The sequence below is a fragment of the Cotesia glomerata genome, linkage group LG8, assembly GCF_020080835.1.
Source record: "Cotesia glomerata isolate CgM1 linkage group LG8, MPM_Cglom_v2.3, whole genome shotgun sequence".
NCBI lineage: Eukaryota > Metazoa > Arthropoda > Insecta > Hymenoptera > Braconidae > Cotesia > Cotesia glomerata.
The window spans coordinates 11,519,961-11,538,634 of NC_058165.1; the positions used below are offsets into that span (position 1 = coordinate 11,519,961).

Below are 18,674 nucleotides of genomic sequence, written 5' to 3' on the forward strand. Positions count from 1 at the left end.
AGCGACATATCACCCCAGTTGCGCGAAGTCTACAAATGTTTTACCGAACGGCGCGTTCCAAAGGTGTTGTGGTATTAAAAAATCCTTTTCGTACGAAGACTTACGCAAGCTCATTTGCGAAGAAAATAGATCTGTTAAGAACGAAATCTCCTCAGGGATCCAAAAAGGCCAAGAAAGCGTTGATGCGTTACGTCAATCTCTCAATGACAGGATAAACCTAATAGAAGAGGGGCAACGCAAACTTGGTAAAAAGGTCGTAACACTTGGGGGCAATCTCAAGGTTAACTCGGACAAGATAAAGGCTTTGGAGGAGCATTCACCAGGCGATGAATTTATTCTTGATGAAGTCGAAGAGAGGTTAGCTAGGCGCAGCAATGTTCTTCTCTTCAATCTTCCTGAATCCACACAGACTGATCTAGAGGCCAGATCTGAAGCGGACTCAGATTTTGTTACAAAACTTTGTAACACACTTGGCATCGACTCATCCTCCTCGTCGCTGACATCACATTATAGAGTTGGTAAATATTCTCCGGCGCTCGGAAAACCGAGACCGTTAAAAATAATATTCGCTAACCCAAGTTATCCTGGTAAGCTTATCCAGAACTTCATACAGAGGAAGAAGTCCAACCAACTTCCACCAGATATGAGCCTGAACAATATAGTGATGACGAACGATCGCACCCAACGACAACGGTCGCAGCACAAGAGTACTCGGGAAGAGTATCAACGTCGAGTTGCGGATGGAGAAGCAAATCTACGTCTAGTGACAAGGAATGGCAGGACAACAATCATCAACAAACCTTCACCTCGTCGAAGTCAAATGTAGAGCGCTGGACAATTTTAAATACTACTTATAAGCAGAGTTACATTTACTACCAAAATGTTAGAGGACTTAAGTCGAAGTTACGTAATGTATTATATAACACTTCAATTATTGATTATGATGTATATATTTTCACTGAAACCTGGCTCAATAGTAGTATTTATTCATCTGAATTATTTGATTCTAATTTATTCCATGTTTTTAGATGTGACCGACGTGAGGGATTCAGGGGATCAGGTGGTGGTGTACTGATAGTCTGTAATACACCCATACCGGTGCAATACAATAGCATGGATATATTAACTGATGATTTTCCCCAAATCGATATGGTTAGTGTCACTGTTGGTCTAAACCCACCAATTTGTCTTATTGCTCTTTACATACCACCTGATCTTCACAACCAAGTCTATTCGGACTTCCTGGATGCCCTATCAACTCACCACCTTGTTGACGCGGGAGTGTTAGTGATTGTCGGGGATTTTAACTCGCCACATTTCTCTTCATATTGTCGCGATGGGTATGTATGTGCCAGAGCCGAACTCTTACACTCTTTCTCCTGTTTCCTCAACCTAACTCAGTACAACGACGTGCTGAACTCTATGGCCAGGCTACTAGACTTGGTATTTAGCTCTGTTGAGTGCACTACTATTATAAATAATGAACCAGTAGTCAAACTCGATCCCTATCACCCAGCCCTATCAATATCACTCCAAACTATCATTGAGTGAAGCAAAAATAGTTGTAAAGTACCAGTGAGTAAATATAATTTTCACAGGTATGACAAGGATCTGTTCCTTGATGCACTCGGTAGTACAAACTGGGACTTAATTAATAACTTGCCTCCAGATGATGCGTGTGAAATTTTTTATCAGCTATTAGAATCAGTCTTTGATAGGTCGTTACCGAAAACAGGTACTGGTAGTAAGAACACCAACTCGAAATACCCCCCGTGGTTCACCTGGAATATAATTAGCGATTGCAAACTCAAGAAGTTAATCAGGCAAAAACTAGTAAAGAATCCCTCTTCGTACTTTAAAGCCCAATATCATGCCCTCAGAAGTTCGCTGAAGTCTAGGATTAAGAACGCGCATAGAAGATATCAAATTGAAGCCGAATCTAATCTTGAAAATAACCCAAAAAACTTCTGGAAATTCGTTAAGAATAGTAAAAAGCAGAGCCAATATCCTACCAGTTTCTATATCAATAATGATATCAGCTCTGACCCACAAGATATTGCTAACGAGTTTGCGCGGTATTTTAGTAATGTTTACACTCAGTTTGACAACTCGGTTGATCTCTCCGAAATAGGCGCTATTAGTGACTACTTAGGCGGCATTATTCTCCCTAGTGAGGATGATATAGCTAAATACATCAACCGGCTACCTAACAAACTATCGGCGGGAATTGACGGCATACCGTGTATAGTAGTGAAAGATGCTTCTGCGTACTTTGTTAGGCCTCTAACGAGGCTTATAGAGTGCAGTATCAGGCACTGGATTTTTCCAACACAATGGAAAAATACAAAAGTGTGCTCAATACATAAAGCCGATGATCCCGCGACAATTACTAATTATAGGCCCATCTCACTAATCTCTGTCTTCGCAAAGGTTTTTGAGATGTACATTTATGATCAGTTATTGCCGTATTTTAGCGTGGTCATTAGTGATTCGCAACATGGCTTCTTTTATCGTCGTTCTACGGTAACTAACCTAATATGCTACACTGAATACATTAATAACAACATTAATAATGGAGATCAGGTAGATGTTATCCAAACGGACTTCACCAAAGCATTTGACAAAATTGACTTAGTTATATTAATACACAGGCTCCGAGATCTCGGGCTACCATCCTACCTACTAACTCTGTTAATCTCCTATCTCACTAACAGATTTAACTATGTGATATTTAATGGATTCCGATCTATACCGTTCAAATCAACCTCTGGAGTCCCTCAAGGCTCGAATTTAGGGCCGCTATTATTCCTTATATTTATTAACCCTCTAGAAAGCGTTATAACGTGTCCTTTTGAGCTGTTTGCAGATGATGCCAAGTTTTATCTTCGTATAAGATCGTGGACAGACTGCATTATAATACAGAATAACCTGAATGCGCTGGCGGCCTGGTGTAAATTAAACAAAATGCAACTCAACGAGCGTAAATGCGTGGTAATATCTTTCAGTAAATCCCAAGCTGACATCCAATATCCCTACACTATCAATGAAATTGCTCTTAATTATGTCTCATCTTGTAGGAACCTTGGAGTTATCTTTGATAATCATCTATCGTTTACCAATCATTACGCTGCTATAGCTGCATCAGCTCTCAAGACCCTGGGATTTGTAATTAGAATGACAAAAAATTTTAAAAATCTAGTAGCAATTAAGGCCCTTTATTCAGCCCTCGTTCGACCTAAGTTAGAGTATGCGTCGGTTATCTGGTCACCGACCTATAAAAAGCATATACAGAGCCTCGAAATAATACAACGTTAATTCATTAAATATCTTGTCTACAAGAAAACTGGTGACTATCCGGTTCGTGGAACCGATTATCTCGATTTATGTAGGAGCACTAATATGCTGACTCTCGAAGAGAGAAGAAAATGTGCGGTGGTATTATTTGTTATGGGTGTTTGTAGGAGTTTTATTCACAGCCCAAATTTCCTCTCCTTGCTCCCTATTAAACTCCCATCGCGTAACCTCAGATCCTCGAATCTCTTCCATCTTCCTCTAGTAAGATCGACTTTGGCACAGGCATCTCCATTGTATAGACTCTCAGCAATTTGTAATTTCGTCGTTGCCAATAATAATGATGAGGATCTTGAACTTGATCTTTTCGGATACAATCAACCGCTCACTCCTAGTACTCTTGCGTCAATAATTCTGAAATTGCGTGATACCGATACTTAACTCCTCATAATATAACTAATATAGGTACACTTGGTCCTGGCTAACAACAATAGGAGCTGAAAATGTAACTTTGCATATGTAAACTTGTATCATTTCTATTTTTTCTATTTTTTCTTTTTTTTTCTCTTTCTTTTTACTACATTAGTTACTAAACTATATGTAAATAAATACATTAAACATTCAATTATTAAGTTTTAGTTTATATAGAGCCTTACACTATCTTAAGATTGCTACAATGTCAAAATCTTCAACTTTGTAAAAATTAAGTAACCCTGTTATTGGCCCTTTGGGCTGTTGGGTTTATGTAATGGAAAAATAAATAAAATAAATAAATAAATAATGCATTGATCACAACTATACCAATAGAAACTGCATCAAATAACTTGAATATCGAAGAAATAAATTCAAAAAATTAAATTTATAATTTGTATAAATTTTCGACACTTTTATTATTTTAATTACAATTAAATTTATTAAATTCCTAACGTATCTTCCTTTTTCCCTCCCTCTAAGTTTTGGAAATCTAAAGCTTTAGATTAGTATAAATATAAACGAGATTTAAAAATTAGTTTGCCAAAGAAGTTTCACTTCTGTACTGTGTACTTTGTACGCACGCACTTTTTTTTTTCAATTTACCAAGTCACTGGAACAAAATTGAGAGAAAAATGAAAAAAAAAATTTACTTTCATTTTAATAAAAATTGTAACCTTTTCGGAGCAAAAATCTTGCTCCTGTAATTTTTTGAAAAATTCAATCGAATGGGACAGAAAACCAGTTGACTGGATCAAATTGAAACTTTCCAGGGCTTTTGTGAGTATATTGAACTGTAAAAAGCACACTTAACATCAGTGGTTTCCACTATGTTTTTGATTAGGCGCTTGATTTTCTAAAAAAACTACGAAAAGCTCTTTTTTTGTTGCTTGTATAAATTCATGTAATGATTGAAAAAAATTTTTTTTTTTCAAAAAATCAATAGCTAATTCTTAAAGGGAATTTATTTAAGTTTTCGAAACCCACCTCGAATTAATAAACAAGTTATCCGGTTCATATAAAGGTTAAGTCACAAAAATTTTTTCCAAGTCCATAGGCTGAAAAAAAAAACCAAAAAAATTTCAAAAATTTTTTTTCGGTGGTTTTCTTAAGATTACTCGAAAAGAAAATTTTATGGACTTCAAATTTTAATGGTTACTGCGTCTTAATACCCTTGATGAGTAAAAAAATAAATTACTGTTTTCTGAAACTATTCTTTCAGCTGAACAACTACGTTAAGTTGCGATATAGTTGGATTAGCGAGTCATTGCACTTCGGGTATTTTCGGTTTTTGCCCCTATCATCTAATTTTTAGAGGCTGATACATGCGTATCGATAGCAAAAACAAGTTAAATGTATTCTTATGCTAATCATATGCACTAAATATTTTTTAAGCACATATTTGAGATGGTAGGGGCAAAAACAAAAAATACCCGAAGCGCAAAGACTCGCTAATCCACCTATATCTTGCCAGGAAATTGATTGATTTTGATGTATTTTACAGTACTTGAAGGAATATTTTAATTACAGAAATGTTAACTCGATTTACAGGAAAATTTCAAGCCAATTGAAGGTTCGAGCAGGAGAGTGGGATACTCAAACTAAGAATGAGCCATTACCTCATCAAGATCGAGATGTCACTGAAATAATCATTCATCCTGACTTTCACTCAGGTTCACTCCGAAACGATTATGCAATTTTAATTCTGAACGAACCGGTGGAGATTGCTGAAAATGTTGATGTCGTATGTTTACCAGAAAGTGATGATATTTTTGACAATTCAAGATGTTATGCTAGTGGTTGGGGTAAAGATATTTTTGGTAAGAAATATTCCGAGAAAAAAGTTTTTCATGAAATTTCATAAGATTTCATAAAATTCTACAAAATAATACTGAAGACCCACAAGAAATTGTTGGTATGAAATCATATATATTTTATGGAATTAAATATGATTTCGTATTCTTTCAAAAAAGTTTCTAAAATTGCATGACTCATGATGCAAACCATCAAGTAGTGCTTTACGATCGAAAAATTTGTTTTGCTTCGGTTTCGCGACTATTCATTTAATTACACGATTGGTAATCCACGTCCAGGAAAAAATATCATAGTAGTTGAAAAAAAATTCCTGTCAATCAGCACAATTATCCGTTTGAAACACGATAACATGCATAAAAATCAAAGATTTTTGAAAATCGGGAAGTTATTGGTTTTACCCCGTTTTGCAAAAATCGAGTTTTCATCAGATCTAGACGTTTTGAGGTCACAGGAAGCTTCCCTGATTACCTCTGCAAGGTTTTCACTATGCCCGTACGTCTGTATGTGTATATTTGTATTTAAATGTGTGAAGAGCTCCCTCAAATTTAGATTTCCTGTGAATTTGAACTGATTCGGATCGATAGATTTAGAGAAATTTGGAAAAATCTCAAAAAAACTAAGAAAAAAATTTTTTGGAAAGTGGTTCTTTTGGAATAACTTTTCAACGGCTCTACCGATTAACTCCAAAGACTAATTCACCCATAACCTTAAAAAACCACGTCGATCGCCGCTGATCCGGTCAAAATCAGTTGATTCGTTCGAGCGATATCGTGAACGAAAGAAAACCAAAAAAAGTGTTTTTTCGGAATGACTCTAAATTTCCTAGTTTTGTCAATTCAAACTTGAAGAATCTTTATCAGGCTGAAAAAACTGCGTTATGAAAATCGGTTGATCCATTCAAAAACTATTGCGGTTTAAAAATTCAAAAACTATTGTTCTATGAAACTTCTATCAGAATTTTGAGTCTATCTATCAAAAAGCTATCTTTTTGAGCTCGAAGAGCTCAAAAACAACATTAGTGCAATTTTGAGCACCTAGGTATGGAATTAGCGGGAAGTTGCATGGATGGCCTTCAGGGTCTACTATTTTTCTAATATTTTTTATACGTAAATTTACAAAATATTACAGCATTACAATTTTTCATTACAAATATTGTTATATGGTAAAATACCCTTAATACTTTTTAACTCCCCGCTAAAAAAATCGAAGATTTTCAAAAATCGGGGAGTTACTGTTTTTACCACGTTTTTCGAAAATCGAGTTTTCATCGGATCTCGACGTTTCGAGGTTCTAAGAAGCTTCCCTGACTATTCCCGTGATGGTATCATTAAAAGATGATGGTCGGTAATGTAAGATTTTCACTCACTAAAAAAAACTCCTCTTTCTTCCCCCGTGGATTAAGCATTACTTCAATCCAGTCCATGTTGCATCTCACGATGACCTACTCCTGGTTACTGATCCCTTTCTGTAATTTTTTCTTTTAGAAAACGCTGCGCGTAGGCTGCTACAGCTGATCAGTTTTCTTCTTTTCTGAGCATGCAGGCTATCAAGCTCTCGGAAGAGAGCGTGGTCCTATAGTATTTCGGTGCTGCTTTTGTAGTGCTTCCACCATACACACTCGAAGAACGTGTGTTCGGCGTCATCTATTTGATCCAGTCAGTATTTGCACATTTTCGTAAGGTGCAGGTTCATCTTAAAAAGATAGGCGTTGAACTGTCCATGCCCTGTCAATAGCTGGGTAAGGAAGAAGTCTGTATCCCCTTGCTTCCTAGAGAGCCAGACGTTAATGTTTGGGATCAGACGCGCTGTCCATCTGCCCGTCTCCCCTGATGTCCATCGGCCCTACCACTCTCGCTGCGTTTCAACTTTTATCCTTGTTCTTGCCTCCTTCATGTTTTCTCCTCTAGTTTTAGCGTCCTAGAGTTTTCCTCTCTCGAACGCCAGTAAGTCGATGGGAGCGGCTCCCGCAATGACCAATACAGCTGCTTCGGAAACCGTGCGGTAGGCACATGCAACTCTGAGAGCACCTCGCCGCTGTACTGCCGCCAATGTGTGTGTGTGTGTGTGTTTTTTTTTTTTTTTTTTTTTTTTTTTTTTTTTTTATAGAGGAGGTCGAATACATTTACGTATACTAGTACGAGATGTTTGTCCTGGGTATGTCGGACTCGGAAGTCAATATTATTGACGACAATACCGACTAAACATCCTCCTCTCTCTTTCCCCATAGATGTTACGGGGAAGACTGGATCGGGATCGCGTTAGCATTACTTCAATCCAGTCCGTGTTGCGTCTCACAACGGTTGCTCCTAGTTACTAGTATCTTTCTGCGATTTTTTCCTTTAAAAGACGCTGCGCATAGACTGCGACAGCTGACCAGTTATCTTCTTTTTAGTAGATTTCATAGAAATCTAACTATTGCATTTGTCCTCATGACGCAACTTTTGAAAAATTTTGGTATTTTCTGACTTAGTTCGTCAAGCTGGTTCAGAAAATGCCATTAGTTCAAAAGTTTATATATGTATGTATTTATATATATATATATATATATACGATATAACGCGGCTTATCCGGACGATAGCGTCTATAGTTGTTAATGGATCCTTTTCAAACTCAACATACTTCATTTTTAGACAAATACCAAGGCCAAGTTCAAAGATGAGCTTAATCGGTCAAGTAGTTCAGAAATTATATGGTTTCAAAATTTTCAAAATCCTAAAAATTTACTTTTTGGCTGATTCTTTCGCGCATAACTTTTGTATGAAATAACCTCTCGAATTTTTGTAAATATCATTTTAAAGTCCATTAAACAAGCTTCAATTTTCATGTAATTTTATTTACCTAAACTGAAAATAACCTATTCGTCTGTAGGTTTTTAATGGAATTTTTAGTAGATTTCATAGAAATCTAACTATTGCATTTGTCCTCATGACGCAACTTTTGAAAAATTTTGGTATTTTCTGACTTAGTTCGTCAAGCTGGTTCAGAAAATGCCATTAGTTCAAAAGTTTATATATGTATGTATTTATATATATATATATATATATATATATATATATATATATATATATATATATATGTATATATATATATATATATATACGATATAACGCGACTTATCCGGACGATAGCGTCTATAGTTGTTAATGGATCCTTTTCAAACTCAACATACTTCATTTTTAGACAAATACCAAGGCCAAGTTCAAAGATGAGCTTAATCGGTCAAGTAGTTCAGAAATTATATGGTTTCAAAATTTTCAAAATCCTAAAAATTTACTTTTTGGCTGATTCTTTCGCGCATAACTTTTGAATGAAATAACCTATCGAATTTTTGTAAATATCATTTTAAAGTCCATTAAACAAGCTTCAATTTTTATGTAATTTTATTTACCTAAACTGAAAATAACCTATTCGTCTGTAGGTTTTTAATGGAATTTTACTTTTGCAGTCGTTTTTCAGTAGATTTCATAGAAATCTAACTATTGCATTTGTCCTCATGACGCAACTTTTGAACAATTTTTTTTTTTACAATTTGTATTGTACTTATAAGTAACCTTTTATCATATTCGTGTGTCGGTCAATCTGTCTTGACACAGATTTCCGCATCACCCTTGAGGTACTGTGTAAAACGACGCGTTCCCTTTCTTTTACATGGCGGGTCCCCAGTAGGCCTATACCATGGCAAAATGATTAATACAATCCAAGAGTTTTTATTGTCGTGTTTATTAGTAATTTGGTTTATTATTAAATTTCATTTCATTAAGGTTAAATTTGATTTTTTTTTTTTATTTTCAACAATATAGAATAGAATTCATTTTTCTTGCTCTCTTAGCCGAAAGTACGCTCTTCCTGGAGTAAACCGACTTTCTGGCCTTAGGTCGTAATATACTATATATAAGAACATAAAATTTATGTGTATTAAAAACGTGACCATTCCTGAATTTGTATTTGTCATTTTTGCGAATAAAATCTTATTTGTCTGGTGTTTTTTTATCTAATTTCTTTTTTTCTATCTTATTTATTTTGGTTACTTTTATTTTTTTATCATCTCATTTTTGAATTTTTTCAATTTCATAAATTTTCTATAGTTTATTCAAAAATTTTTCTATGTACATAATTTTCACTGTATTTATCGTTTTAGTTAGCATTTAAATTTTTTCAAAAATTCATTAGTCAATTCTTAGTTTATTATATATTTTATTTATCAAAATTATCGGTTTTATACATCAAAAGCTTAATACATAATGTTAATATTTATTATTATTGAAATTTCATTTCTTCCTCCTGTATTTGATTAAATTGAACTAAAGATTCTTCGAATATTTGTTTGATATTATATTCTAAAGTCGTTATATTATTAAAGTCTTGACTGTCTTCTAAAAATTGATTCACGCTCATAGTATGATCTTTGATTCGACTTACATAGAAGTGAACATTATCCATGTTGATTATTGTCATTATTTTTGATGATTTTGTAATTGTAGGCTCCACTTTCATAAGTACTTGCAGTATTCCTGCGATGCCAAAGACAATGAATATACACAGTTTAGTCTCTAAGGCTTCACAAAAAGGAATAATTGATCCCTCGTTACTCCAAATTCCATCACCAGCAATCATCCTCAGATAATCATCTATGTGTGGGTCATCTATTATATCGTCATCATCATTACCTTTTCTAACTTCAATCACTTTTGTTGTGCATAATACTTGGTAAAAATTAGAGTTCATTATAATGTGACTGATAACGAAAATTTTGATTTCATAAAACCTTTCTTCATCGTTAAAAATCAGTTCAGCAATTGTTCGAAAGAAACAATTTCCGTCAGGTTCAACGTTATCAATAAAAAAATTATCTAAGATCATTTCTGGAAATCTTGTAAAATTTACTTTCTTTTTTTGAGGATAATTTTGTATTATGAAATTTTTATTATCTGATTCATAAATATTTTTAAAATTATTATTGATTTCTAAAATGGTTTTTTGATAGTTCCGCACGATATCATTAATTTCGATACTTGATTTGCTGCCATAAATTTGATTTAAAATTACTTCTGCTTTCTTTGATAACGTTTCAGTGATAATTGTAGTGTTTCTCTGAAAATTAGTATAGTTGCTCTCTTTTTGAGAATTATTAGTAATTGAATGAATAACATTCGAATTTACTCTTATTTCAATCATTTGAACATTTTGCCACATTTTTGAATCACATTATATAATTAATAAATAAATAAATTATTATTAATATTTATAATGAAAATTTACTTTATGTGAAATCTACTTCCATTTCGGCTGCCGAATGGCCTTTTTTGATCATGCAGGTTACTAAGCTCTCAAAGGAGAGCGTGGTGCCAATAGTTTCATCAGTACTGCTTTTGTAGTCCTTCCACTGGTCACACTCAAAGAACGTGTGCTCGACGTTGTCGATTTTGTTTGGGCAGTATTTGCACGTTGGTGTGCTGTGCAGTCCCATCTTAAAAAGATAGGCATTGAACTGCCCATGTCCCGTCAATAGCTGGGTCAAGAAAAAGTCCGTTTCTCCGTATTCCCGAGAAAGCCAGACGTTGATGTTTGGGATCAGGCGTGCCGTCCATCTACCCGTCTCTCCCGATGTCCATCGGTCCTTCCACTTTTGTTGCGTTTCTGCCTTTATCCTCGTTCTTGCGTTCTTCATGTTTTCGTCACTGTTTTTAGCGTCATAGAGCTTTGCTCTCTTCAACGCGAGTAGGTCTATGGGTGCGGCTCCCGCAATGACCAATATAGCTGCTTCGGAAACCGTTTGATAGGCGCAGGCAACCCTGAGAGCGCCTTGCCGCTGCACTGCCGCTATTTTTCGTCGGTAGATCTTCTGTTTCAATATGTCTGCCCATGTTTCTGCTCCATGAAGCAGTACCGAGTGGACTACTAGAAGAACTCTTCTCTTTTTGGTTCTTGGTCCCATAGTGTTGGTCATGATTCTTGCTAGGCTAGACACCGTCTTGCTGGCTTTCTTGCATGCACTGTCAAGGTGTTCGCGGAAAGATAGTTTCTCGTCTATCATTACCCCTAGATAGCGCAGGGCCCTTGTTGACGTCAGTGTTGTTCCTTCCATGTCCACAGCGAATGGTTTTGGGAACCATTTTTGACGTGTCAGAACAACCATCTCGGTTTTATGCTTGGCGAGTTTCAGGTGGTGTTTATCAAGCCAGGTCTCGACGGCGTCAATGGTTTCCCGAACCAGTAATTCGGCCTCTTCTACGCTGTCTACTACTATCGTGGCTGCAACGTCGTCTGCAAAGCCCGTTAGCTCTACTTGCTTTGGTAACAAAATTTCAAGAAGCTCGTCGTAGTCCGCATTCCATAGATCGGGCCCCATTATTGAGCCTTGCGGCACGCCAGCCGTTATGGCGTATTCTTGTAGGCCTTCCGTAGTTTCTGCTATTAGCTTTCTTTCGTCCAGGTAGTTGTCGACTAGTGCCAGATTCTCTGACTTCGCGTCAAAATTGTGCTCCAGAGCATCTAAAATGTCTCTCCAATTTGCGCTGTTAAATGCGTTTTTGACGTCTAGAGTGAGGAGGAGACATACTTTAAGAGCTTTGAGGCTACCAGACCATGCTTGTGTTGCTGTCTTTATAACTTTCTCGATCGCTCCGACTGTTGAACGACCTTTCCGGAAGCCATGCTGGTTGGTGGCAAAACCTCCAGCACGGTCGATGTCGTTGCGAAGTCTCCCTAGTATGAGCTTCTCAAGCAGTTTTCCAGCAATGTCTAGCATACAAAGTGGTCTAAACGACGAAGGTGTTACGGTGGTTCCCTTTTCTTTGTCTAAGAGAACCAATCTCTGCCGCTTCCAGACCGCGGGAAACGTGCCATTTGCCAAGCATGCGTTGTAGGTGTTCAGGAGTATGTCTGAGTATTCCAGGGCTACAATCTTGATCACCGCTGCTGGGATGCCATCAGGTCCAGGTGCCTTTCCTGTTTTGAGTGACTTGGCCGCGTCTTGTAATTCCTTAGTTGTGAAGGGTGTTACTTCGCTGTTCTTAGTGTAGTGTTTCTTCTCCCTCGGCGGGGGTTTGGGGAAAAGCTCCGCTACAATGCTGTCCATTAAGGCAGGAGACTTCGGTGCTTCTCGTGAAGCCTTTCCAAGTCGTTTGGTGACAATTTGGTAGGTTTTGCCCCAGATGTCCTTGTCGAGATCATTACAGATCTGTGTCCACCATATCGCTTTTCTTGCTTTAATGGTTCAGTTTAGCGTTTTTTTTGCCTGCTTGTACTCTAAAATATACCTTTTCTATGCTTTTGAGCTCTTTGAGCTTAAAAATCTGATAGAGGTTTTATAGAACACTATTTTTTGAATTTTCAAACCGCAATTACTTTTAAATAAATGAACCGATTTTTACGCAGTTGGTGTCATTCTACGCAGTTTTACAAGCCTCTTAAAGATTTTCTTAGTTTCAATTGGTCAAACTGGAAATTTTGTAGTAACTCCGAAAAATCACTTTTCGGTTTTCTTTCGTTCACGATATCTCCCGAACGAATCAACCGATTTTGACGGGATTGGCGGCGATCAACTTATTTTTTCAAGGTTGTGAGCTGAATTGTTTTTGGAATTGATCGGTAGAGTGGTTTAAAAGTTATCCCAAAAAGAACCACTTCTGAAAAATTTTTTTTCCTATTTTTTTTTAAATTTCTCCAAATTTCTCAAAAACTATCGGTCCGAATCGGCTAAACTTAATTAACAGGAAATCTAAGTTTGGCAAAGTCCTTCCGAATGGCACCAACCGCGATAAAATCGGTTCAATCATTGAAAAGTTATAAGAGGTTTACACACACACACACACACACACACACACACACACACACACACACACACACACACACACACGTATACGTTCAGTTGCAAAAGTAACCCACTGTTTTAAATGTCTTAGTTCTGGACACCAAACACGCCAGTGTGCGGGACCAAACAGAAGTAGGTGCTGCTACAAATGTGGCCAAGAGAACCATAAGGCCGTAAACTGCACGGAGAAGCCAAAATGCTTCCTTTGTGCTCCGGACAAAGATGCCCAGGACGGTCTATGCCATATTTCTGGCACTGGAGCTTGCAGGGCATTCCGCACAGCACTTGCAGAAGCCAAGAGAGGGCAGAAATGACACGCATACTACAAGGCTACCTGAATAGGTGCGCCTTGGCGCAAAACCTGCTGCGCCAGCGTGTCTTTGAAGATAAAATCGACGTCTGCTTTATCTGCGAGCAATATCTAAACATCGAAGGTAAAACATAGTTCGCAGACGAAACTGGCACGGCAGCAATTTGGATTGTGAACACAAAGAACGTTACCGTCAACAACAGCGGAAGTGGAACAGGTTTTGTCTGGATTCAAACCTTCACAACCTACTTCATGAGCGTCTATCTCTCACTTAACGAAGGGATTAGTGTGTTCCGACAGAAACTGGCAAATATAGAAGATGCGGTTACTAAGTTCAACGGCGAAGTCATCGTAGCCAGAGAGTTCAACGCTAAATCGGCTGAGTGGGGCGCTGCTTTTTCCGACACCAGAGGTAACGAGGTCGCTGACGTCGCGGCTAGACTCGGACTCATAGTGCTGAACACCGGGAGCACCACGACCTTTAGAAGACCAGGGTAACAAGAGTCCATCCTCGACATTTCGTTGGCGACTCCAAGGACTGCCAACATGATCGAAGACTGGACTGTATCCGAAGAATACAGTGGCAGTGACCACCAGTTTGTGACATTCAACGTTGGATTGTCATCTACTCCAGTTTCACAACACGATCTTTCTAAGCGGAAGTGGAATGCCAGAAGGCTTGATCCAGAGGCATTGCAAGCTTCACTTGCACGAAGCTGGTCTATATCCTTCAGAACAACCCGACTCCGGATACCTGCAGCGAGACGGAAAAGGCAGTGCTATATATGATGAAGGATTGCTGCCGCATGTGACGCCTCTATGCCGCGGCTGAAAAATAGGAGTTTCCACAGGCCGGCGTACTGGTGGTCAACAGACATAGCAGAACTTCGCAAAAGATGCCATAAGCTACGTCGCCGCGCAACGAGAGCCGCAAAACGCTCCCCAAGCGAGGACTTGTATTCAAAAGAGTACAAGCAGGCCAAAAAGACGCTAAACCGAGCCATTAAAGCAAGTAAAGCGATATTGTGGAAACAGATCTGTAATGATCTCAGCAAGGACATCTGGGGCAAAGCCTACCAAATTGTCACCAAATGACTTGGAAAGGCTTCACCAGAAGCGCCGAAGTCTCCTGACATACTCCTGAACACCTACAACGCATGCTTGGCAACTGGCACTTTTTCCGTGGTCTGGAAGCGGCAGAGATTGGTTCTCTTAGATAAAGGAAAGGGAACCCCCGTAACACCTTTGTCGTTTAGACCACTCTGTATGCTAGACATTGCTGGAAAACTGCTTGAGAAGCTCATACAAGGGAGACTTCGCAACGACATCGATCGTGCTGGAGGTTTTGCCACTAACCAGCATGGTTTTCGGAAAGATCGTTCGAACGGTTTCCGAGGCGGCTATATTAGTCATTGCGGGAGCCGCACCCATCGACCTACTCGCGTTTGAGAGAGCGAAATTCTATGACGCTAAAAACAGTGACGAAAACATGAAGGACGCAAGAACGAGGATAAAGGCTGAAACGCACCAAGAGTGGCAGGACCGATGGACATCGGGAGAGACGGGCAGATGGACGGCACGCCTGATCCCAAACATCAACGTCTGACCGGTGGAAGGACTACAAAATCAGTACTGATGAAACTATTGGCACCACGCTCTTCCCTGAGAGCTTAGTAACCTGCATGATCAAAAAAGAAGATAACTGATCAGCTGTCGCAGCCTATGCGCAGCGTCTTTTAAAGGAAAAAACCGCAGAAAGATACTAGTAACTAGGAGCAACCGTCGTGAGACGCAACACGGACTGGATTGAAGTAATGCTAACGCGATCCCGATCCAGTCTTCCCCGTAACATCTATGGGGAAAGAGAGAGGAGGATGTTTAGTCGGTATTGTTGTCAATAATATTGACTTCCGAGTCCGACATACCCAGGACAAACATCTCGTACTAGTATACGTAAATGTATTCGACCTCCTCTATAAAAAAAAAAAAAAAAAAAAAAAAAAAAAAAACACACACACATTGGCGGCAGTACAGCGGCGAGGTGCTCTCAGGGTTGCATGTGCCTACCGCATGGTTTCCGAAGTGGCTGTATTGGTCATTTATAAATAATCTATTAGATTCATTCTTTGAAAATAAATATCCAGTGACAAAAACTAGCTAAATGACCTCTTCGCAAATAAATTTCTAAAGTACGAAACTCGCTAATGCAAAATGGCCGCTCGAGAAATCAATTTCAATTATTTCAGCCTCTTATTTACATTAATAATTAAATTGGCCTAAAATAACTAAAATACCTGAAGGCTTGAACTCGGTGCTCCAACGATGAAATTTTATCTCAGCACGAGAATTGGCGGGATCGACTTCTCTGCGTTACTGACTTCCAAAGTCCCCAAGATTTTTTTGACAAAACTATCACTTAGCTTTCAATTTTTATCCTTGACAAATTATCCTGTACATTCCGATAAATGAATATTTAGATAGACTAATAATTATAAATCTAACAATGAAATAATAAAATAATTGGTTTTTATTGGAGATAATTAAAAAAATATTCATTTAGTTTTTCAATTTAAATGAATTTATTTTATCCATATTAAATTGTCCAAATATTAAGCTTTGTTTATGAATACTTGGATTAATAATCGCTGTAAGATGATCTTCAACATCGAAGTAAACAAATTCACTCATTGTAACTTTATCAGCATTTGAAATTTTTCAATTTTAAAAGATACACTGCATTTATTGAAAAATATTTTTGCAATGATTGGTAACTCTGAAAACACTCCAGCTTGCAAAATTCTTAACAACTCGTCTAAATAATAATCTGAAATATTTGTTTTTATTTCCCGCATTCGCAATTCATTCATTGGGTCAACTTTTTTTACTGCATCTATTTTGTAATATATATAGAAAATTATTTACACATTAGTATACATAAATTTGTATTGATTCAGACTGTTTTTTAACATTTTTTACGATAATAATGCGTATGGGTTAATAGAGAAAAATAAACAGATACACACTCGCAAAGGTACAACGTTAGTGTGACCAATGTTTATGATTTAGTTGTAGATGGCGCGATTTCGAGTTTTTACTCGATATCACTGGCCAGTTACTGGTTTATATCGAGTGAAAACTCGATTATTCCTACTAGGAACATCAAGTCAGTTTTTCCACTTATAAAATACAACAGCAATATATAATTTTTATTTTATAACAGGTAAAGAGGGTCATTATCAAGTTATCCTGAAAAAAGTTGAACTGCCAGTTGTTAATCATGATACTTGTCAAAATTATCTGCGTTCTACAAGACTAGGAAAGTATTATATCCTTCATACGAGCTTTATGTGTGCTGGAGGAGAAGCAGGAAAAGATACTTGCAAGGTAATTATTGTCATGTGATTGATTTTAACTACCTGGTAATATGATGAATATCAATCTGATAAATGGCTGAATTTATTGTCATACGTTATATAATTAGCCTGCGGTGTACAGCGATAGTCTTGCCTGACATCACCTAGTAATCACATAGTAATAACATACACGGCATGTTATTATGAAAGAAATGGTATTATAAAGTAATGATATGATTTCAGGGAGATGGAGGAAGTCCACTGGTTTGTCCACTAGTTAATGATCAAGAACGTTATACCCAAGCTGGAATAGTTGCATGGGGCATTGGATGTGGAGAAAATAATATCCCTGGAGTGTATGCGAACGTAGCAGCTGCAAGATACTGGATTGACCAGCAGCTACTTGAGAATAATCTTAATTAAAATGAAGACACAACCATACAATATTTACATTGACGTGTTTACTTGAAAATATATATTTTGGAAATACTATGAATATTCAATTATGTTAAATATTAATAACAATCAGGGCCAGGACTATCGTAGTAGTTTAAATGAGCATTCATATGTTTAACCTCAAATTTGAACAAAGAAAAAACGTCAACTTCCTGGCCCTAATAATAATCAATACAATAACTTAACAATGTAGATTACTTTTCTTATCATCTATCCTACAATACATTAAATGATTTTCGTTCAGTGTGAATAAATCTCATCATTAAGTTAAATTAGCAAAAGAACGCCGTATTTTTCCCTTTTGTATTTTTAGTAAATCTTCTCAAGTTTCTAAACTTTCATAAGGTGCAACTGATCTCACAGACAAAGTCAAAATATTTTTGCAAATATTTATGTATATATTTTTGCTGGTATGCACACCGCACCTAATATCGAGATCTTTTAAAACGCACCTGATTGAGGGATGATAATGTAAAGGAATAACATTCAGTTATCTAATACTAGTTAGCAATTACTCGAAATTTGAAATAGAAACAGTATAAAAGTTGTTAATTGAAATAAATGGTCTAAAAATATGATCATATTCTTTATTCATGTCTTTTCAATGTGCCTTGTCGATTTATTTTCATATTTTTGCATGTCTTCAGATAGTTCAACGAAGAATAGTGTAGTCAGAGTGTATCCTGTTGCCAGAAATAAGAAGCCTCGACACACAGATATTTGCACGAGTTCTTCGCGCTCTAAAATCTAGTGGTTGTGTTGGTAAGGCATTTCACATTTCACAATTTCATCAGGCAAACTGTACAAAAAGAAACAAATTATTTTTAACAATATGATCAAGTTAACAAAAATAAATGAAAAAAATTAAAAATCTTACATTTAAGGTTAAGACTGTTGTGTAGCAAAATAAACTCCGAAAGATTTCATCGTTTTACAATATATAAATAAAGTCAAACAAGTGGTAACCAAAATATTAAGAAACTTAGTCAATCTCCATTCCATCAAAACAAACTAGTCAACAATTTCAAGTTATAAAATTACATTAATTACAAGACAGACAGCAACAGACTGAGCGTAAACAACTGTTGTGGTAAAAACAGTTATACCTCTCAAATCTACTATGCCGACTCCTACTTTTATAAAGTGATTAATTAACTACTCTCTC

At 37.0% G+C, this 18,674-nt stretch overlaps 1 protein-coding gene across 3 annotated transcripts in view; it reads left to right on the top strand.

Annotated features, from left to right (window-relative positions):
* LOC123271012 (phenoloxidase-activating factor 2-like) overlaps positions 1–18,099 on the top strand; it is a 140,494-nt gene extending 122,395 nt beyond the window's left edge. For all 3 annotated transcript variants that reach the window (XM_044737225.1, XM_044737222.1, XM_044737223.1), the window contains 3 exons: positions 5,314–5,582; positions 16,921–17,084; positions 17,297–18,099. In XM_044737225.1, the coding sequence (XP_044593160.1) occupies positions 5,314–5,582; positions 16,921–17,084; positions 17,297–17,476 (613 nt within the window). In that variant the 3' untranslated portion in view covers positions 17,477–18,099. The remainder of the gene's footprint in view (positions 1–5,313; positions 5,583–16,920; positions 17,085–17,296) is intronic.
* Positions 18,100–18,674: the final 575 nt, after the last annotated feature.